This window comes from Leuciscus leuciscus, assembly GCF_965113295.1.
Source record: "Leuciscus leuciscus genome assembly, chromosome: 2".
Classification (NCBI taxonomy): domain Eukaryota; kingdom Metazoa; phylum Chordata; class Actinopteri; order Cypriniformes; family Leuciscidae; genus Leuciscus; species Leuciscus leuciscus.
The window spans coordinates 51589670-51596592 of record NC_138726.1 but is presented as its reverse complement, the minus strand read 5'-3'; the positions used below and the strand labels follow the sequence as shown (position 1 = coordinate 51596592).

At 35.3% G+C, this 6923-nt stretch overlaps 1 protein-coding gene across 1 annotated transcript; it reads right to left on the bottom strand.

Moving 5' to 3' along the window:
* Positions 1-112: 112 nt before the first annotated feature.
* snrpf (small nuclear ribonucleoprotein polypeptide F) lies at positions 113-5188 on the bottom strand. The gene is made up of 4 exons (XM_082161228.1): positions 5048-5188; positions 4361-4486; positions 1336-1400; positions 113-350 (listed from the first exon to the last, which is right to left on the bottom strand). Exons 1-4 carry the CDS (start codon positions 5048-5050, stop codon positions 284-286), a joined length of 261 nt encoding a protein of 86 aa, XP_082017354.1. The 5' UTR covers positions 5051-5188; the 3' UTR covers positions 113-283.
* Between the last annotated feature and the right edge of the window lie 1735 nt (positions 5189-6923).

Here is a 6923-nt window from a genome sequence, read left to right as displayed (position 1 = left end):
CTCAAAAGCTTTTCTTCAGAATTACATGCACTTATGAATTGTTGCATTAAGTACGTAGGGTCAATTTTGTTTCATGTTGACTTCAAAATCAGACAAAAAAATGACAAAAACATACAAAAGTGCACAATTTATTTGTCGTGCCACTTATAACTCTTACAGTGAAAAAATGTCAAACTAACAATTTTACAAAGAAAAAAGAAACGGCTTTACACAAAACTAACACAAATGGCAAATTAACCAATACATCTTCCAATCCCATTAGAAAAAGAAATCGATTCACTCTTCATTCTCTCATCTCTCCATCTTCTTCCTCTTCTTCTACTCCTCTTATGTACAAAACATTATTACACCTGAAGAAAAAAGAAAAGAAAAACATTAGTAGTATAATACAAAATATGCATTTCCTTTAATTGCAGAGTCGTGAATAGTGGTGCAGGTATCACGTCAGAACCCGGAAGAATAATTCACCACGGGTTCCCTCATGATTTTCCTATGCGGTTTTTCAATTGAGTAAAAAAAGTCTGTGGTAAACAACTTGACCACGCTTTGACGTTTTGTTTGACAACGTAAACCGCACACACTCACACCCTAAATGTTCTCATACTCATAGTCACAACATGCGTTTAATTTTTTTAAATAAACATAACAGCTTAATTTCTGTTTTCGATACGGATGTAATTAATGTTGAAGAACAAAACGTCTCAAGTATCGTAAAATACTATTTACCACTTAATTTCGTTAAGAAAATCTACGACGAAAAATGTTCGTCAACAACCTTTTTCCCCACGACACCAATGTGATTAAACGATAACTGACTAGATCAACGTGCAATATCATGGACCATAAAAGACGAAACTAAAATGTGGTTAAATAAAAACTATGCCAAAATCTTTGTTTTTGTCATAGAAATAAAAAAGGACACATATTGCATGCTGTTTTTAACAAGCCTCTACAAGCTTTCATGCTTGCGGTTGCCAGATGTCAAGAGTTTAAATCCCCCAATCAGAGCTTTTCCCTTAAAAGTATAGCCTACATTTCCTGCCCGGTGTTTTACCTAATTTTTGCAATCTGGCAACCATGCGCACAAGCTCTCTACACGGCGGAAGAAGTGCGGATGATCTGAAATTGAAATATTCTGTTCAAATTAAACGGTTATTCAGCCAGTCTGTGTTCCTGCGACTAAATCTGCAATCTTTCTTCTCATCCTTCTCCGTGATCAACTAAAAAATCCAAACATCGATCTCGATTACATTGTTTGCAATTGTGGTTGCTGAATAAATGCACTTACACAGCTTCTGTGACAACGCAAAGTTGATTTTCAATCCAAAATCTTACCTGATGAGCACCTCGCCAAGATGACCCGCTAATGCTCCATCCACATACTCTTCTGTGTTGGCCAGCTAGATAAATCAGAGAGAGAGAACTTAATTAACCCATAAAGAGAAAGACTACTAACAATTAGAGATGCACCGATTTAAAACCGGCTGATTTAAAACCATCAGCTATAGCACGAAAAAGGGAGATATATAGATGGCTAATTAATTAACTGCGTTAAGGCACCGAGTTGTGTGTTTCTCAGGATAAAATAATACTTGGCTCAACAATAAGGACTGCCCGGTGCCAGCGTAAACTTTGCTCGGGTCAATTGACAGAACTGTCACTGTCTCGATTGGGCCACCGCTGCATCTTCGCGGAAGTTTATCCTTCGCACGCATTTAAGTCTTGCCAATTTAAATATTCAAGTGCAAGAAGACAAAAGAAATGTGTCTAGTTGTGTGTGAACATTCACGTGCGCCCAGAAAGCAGTGTTTTAGACAGCATGCAAATACTGACTTGAGTTCCATTTCACTTCTAATTCATATCAAAATGCCTGTCTTGTATCCTTGTAAACACAGTTGATTATGGCTTAAGTGAATGTAACCAGTTGAGAAATAGCACACGTGTGTATCAGTATATTGGATCCATGCAGCTCTTAACGTGACAGCAGCCTAATATTTAGTTTTAATGTTAATCAAACAAAAGACAAAAAAAGAAAATGCTCACTACTCGACTAAATAACTTTAATAATTAATGTATATTTAATTTATACAATGAACAGTGTTTTACATTTTATTACTTTATTTCTGTACCTGAAAACTACTGTTAGACCTAAAAGCAATGTTTATTTAAAATGCATCTTTGTTCTGTTTATGTATTTATGTTTAGGGTTGGGTATCGTTTGAATTTGAACGATTCCGATTCCTTGTTTCGATTCCTAACGATTCTCGATTCCGATTCTTTTAAGAGGCAGGGTCAAAAAAGTTTAGATCAATTTTAATTCTATGAACTTTATACTTTTTATGAAATTTACTATGAATTTCTCACAGGGCTGTTTTCAACTACAATATAAATATCAAATCTATTTTAAACAACTTTTTTAGGACATTTTAAATGAGCTAGCTAACCAACGGTCTTTCTGAAGGAAATAGTCTGACCTTCTCCATCAATTGAAATATAAAAAAATTTGCATCACAATAAGTGTATTGTATTGTGATTGTCACTAACATTTTAGTAACTAAACTGAATTTTATTAGGTTTAGTGACAACATGTTACAATGTTTACATGGTACAATTTCTGGCAAGCTACGCTTTTTTATTATTTCATTTCAATTCAGTTATTGTGATTTGATTTAATATTGACTCATTTGGATAAATATTAGGTACTCAAGATAGGCGTTAATTTTTCTCAAGAAAAAAACAACTCACCTAATGCTGTAAACATACAGAGAGCCCTATCAGCTGGCAGTTTTATTTAAGGTTTTAAATTAAATATAATGCGTTTTTTTTTTATTATAATAACAACTTTATTTAATGATATAAGTACAAATATAATATGTAATATAGTACACATATTTAGCAAAATACTCTCTATAGCTCTTTTTTTTCTTGCCAACTATGTGCTATAGCCTATATGTTAATTAAATGGCTTTCCTGAGGTAAATATGACATAATTGTTCTCCAGCTATGTTATTGACCTCTTCACGCTGATAAAAAAACACTGATTGATCGATATTATGTATGAGGAATATACATTTAGGTAAGTTGTAGCCTACTGTATATTTCAGCAGTGTTCGTGTTTTTTTACTATTAGCTGCTAGTAGGGATCTGTCACGTCACATTTACAAGCGCCAAAACGGTATTTATTGTTTGAATTTCGTAATAAAATTGACAGAATCTGAGAGCTGAGATTTTTTTGTATAACATAAAGTAACTGCTCTGTCTAGTCTGTCGGTCTCCGTGTCCTCTTTGCTTCGCGAATTTATTGTGCGTGAGAAAATGGATGTGTCGCGTGAGAGCGTGTGAAAAGTGTCAATTGTGTGTGTCTCACGGTAAATGCGTGAGAGTTGGCAGCTCTGCATGTGTAAATGTGTTTTCATGAATATATTTTTTTTTTTTACGTTCGCCGGCATCGCGCGCAGTTTTCAAACGGACGAGCAAAGGACGAGAGAATAGGGTTGCAACTTGCAAGATACCGAAGAATAAGAAAACATCATATAAGTACGTTTTTAAGGTTTAACGTCAGGGTTGTTTGCTCTGAATAAATTGTATGAGATGCTGTGTGAGTTAATAAGGCAACTCACACAGCGTCTCATAAAATGTATTGGTTCGCAGTTTAGCATAAATATACGCTTACACCTGTGCTAGTACACGCATTTACCATGCCGTGTGTACGTTACAAATGTTTAACTAAAGTGTCAGCGAGTTAACATTTGGCAGTTTGAAATCGATTATGTAGTTACTTCAGTTCAGAATAGGGCTAGAAATGACTTAGACAGCGGTTTCTTCTTCCGGTCGGCGGACTGTGAATCGAAACTAGGAATCGAAATTTAAACTTTTGAACAATTCCGGGAAAATCGCAAAGCTAGTCCCGGTTCCAGTCGATACTCGATACCCAAGCCTATTTATGTTGAACGTTGAAATGGATCCGATCCATGTTCAATAGAAATTATTTGATGATGCAGCAATAAACTATACCTTAATGCATGAATTTTTTACTTTTGCTAATTCTTGATCTAAACACTAATCTATTTTAATGACAAAAGTTCTAATAAGAGAGCAAGTGACAAATACCGGTATCGGCCAATAGTTGTTTGTTAAAATTGGTATCGGCCCCCCCCCAAAAAAACCTATCAGTGCATCCCTACTAACTGCTGAACCTCTGTCAATATAAAATCAGATGTGAGTGGGGATTTCAATTACACTGGATATTGTGCATGTGGGGTCACGGTGAAAAGTAGTGACAGCTAAAGATATTGTATGATCAAAACAAAAGCATCAATGACCAATGTATTCATTAACGGCCTATTAAATTGAGACTTACCTGCATGTTCATGTAGCCGTCCACCGACACCAGGTAGCCCTTGTACTCCATCCCCCACTTCAGCTTCACCATCACAGGCTTTCCTGTGAGACCGTTCAGAAAGGGCTTGGGGTTCAACGGCAAACTCTGCAGAAAAGGCCAAAGTTCAGTGTCAGATATAAAAAATTTAATTTTTAACCTCCAAATTCCAATGGGAAATCTTTCATAATATTCCAACCTAAGCCAGGACGAACAGAGTATAAGACAAGTAGTACAAGTAGAATGCTTATAAGGATATGTACATTCCTATAACTATCCAATAGAAAAATATTGTATAACAAAAATACAAGTTGGGTTCTGGTGAAGATTAAAGTTTATATTAGAAATGTATTCTCAAGAGGATAAGAACTACAGTTTAACTATTATACTTTAAAGTCTCGCAGTACTCTTGAATTATCATAGGCTATCTACAGATACACGCTATCTACGGAGAGCAGATGATTAGATTGTGACAAGGCAAGTGGAAAATATTGATAATAAGAGATTAAATGTTCCAACAATGATAATGACTGAAAACAACGTCCAATCTACGTTCCAGATGCTAACACGCAACCGCATTGTCCGCTCATTCCTGAATGAAAACCACCTCGCTTCTCGAAACAAAACTTCACATATTGAGCCAAAAGAAAGAGATGCTGGTGTACTTACCATGACTGTACTGCTAAAGTAGTTTTGCAGAAGAAAAAATTGTTTATTCAAATAGCATAAGCTAGTGAAGCACACTCGCACGCCTTGCCGCCGAGAGAGGGAAGGACTGCGAGCGAACTTTGACCGCGCGGCGGGAGAGTAGAGCGCGTTCGCCCACAGCGCCACTCGCAGGACTGGCGTGCAACAACGCCATGGAATCACGTTTGAGATTAGATAAAATGCATTACAGTTTAGTGTAGGCTAAGTAGGTTTCAGTACTCTTTCTACAGCTCTTTTAGAAGACTGCCAGCACAGCAGCAGTGTCTGTGAATCATTTTACCATTTTATTTGATTTACAATGCATTCATTAAGTTTTCAAGCAGAACTCTATATAACTGTTAGATTTATGTTTTTTTTAAAACAGTAAATCTAAATCGCTCAGCAGTGTCATTTATTTGTACAGCAATTCTGCATCACAAATAAATAGATAAAAGTTGATTTATCTTCTGAAGACTTGTCCAGCTTCTTTTTTTGTTCTTTTTTTTTTTTTTTGCATTTCATTACCATTTATTGAAATGTCATGTAAACTTGGCAGACATGACATGCCAAGTATATATATATATATATATATATATATATTATGTGTGTTGTGTACTTTGTGAATGAATCAAAGCTTAAAAGCTGCCTGAAAGCCAACAGTAGCCTAGCGGATTAGAGCGGAAATCTTTTGCAGATCCGCATTCCAGACAATAATTTTTTTTCAATATTTCAAAAAGTGACCTGTCTTTCATCCTGTATTATACCTTCCTGTTGACCAATCTTAAGGCTTTTCCGCCTTGATCAAATAAATATGCAATCTTTTCTTTTCCTGTAAGCTGATTTCACATGATTTAGATCTCAAAATATCCCTAATGCTTTGATTTCATGGAATTTCTAACACAATTCGGAACCAATCCGAATGAGATCAAAGAAGAGTCATCCAAGAATTTTCAGAGAATCAAAAAAGAATCTTTGATCAACTGAAAAATAGAACAGTATGAAACGGTCTCATCATAGAATGTTGAATGAAACACTGTTGTTTATGTGAGAATGTTGAATGAAACTGTTGTTTATGTCATCATAGAATGTTGAATGAAAGTGTTATTTTTTTTTATAAAATGCTGAATTACATGTATATTCTTTATTAATTTACTTTTGCTATAAAAATACATTTGAATGATCATTTAAATGTGCATAACCTCAACATATATTTTTCTACAGTGCATTGCTGTGTTAAATGACAGCTTGCTACAGGCTACTTTCTTATTTCAAAAATAAATCTGAACATTATATTTAACATCACCTATGTTTAATTACATTGATAACAGCGACTTACAGAAGAACCAAGCATTCATCAAAGAGCCAACAATTGTTGTAGTACACAATGCCAAGTTTAATAGACAACTAGATTAAGAATCCATCGAGAATAAATGTTCTTTAGTGTGTGTGTGTGTGTGTGTGTGTGTGTGTGTGTGTGTGTGTGTGTGTGTGTGTGTGTGTGTGTGTGTGTGTGCAAGAGAAAATAATTGTGTAAATGTGAAAATAATTATTTAAAAAAATGACAAACAAAAAAACTTAATTGAGAAATTCATATGAAAAAAAAAAAGGCACATATGTGTTAGGGTTAAGGAGAGACTAAATGTAATAAATGTGTTATAGACAGAATTAGCCTTATTAATAAGGCAATGGAAAGTGTCTTTGAGAAAGCGAGAGCACATCCCGTAAGAGCTGACGTTGAATGACTCATGCCAGGAATGCTCCATTATATCGAGAAAAATGCTGGGAGAAGGGGCGTGGCCTCTGTTCTTCAAAGGTCCTGTCACTCACAGCAGGGGCTCCAGATTCCAGCTCAGGTGTT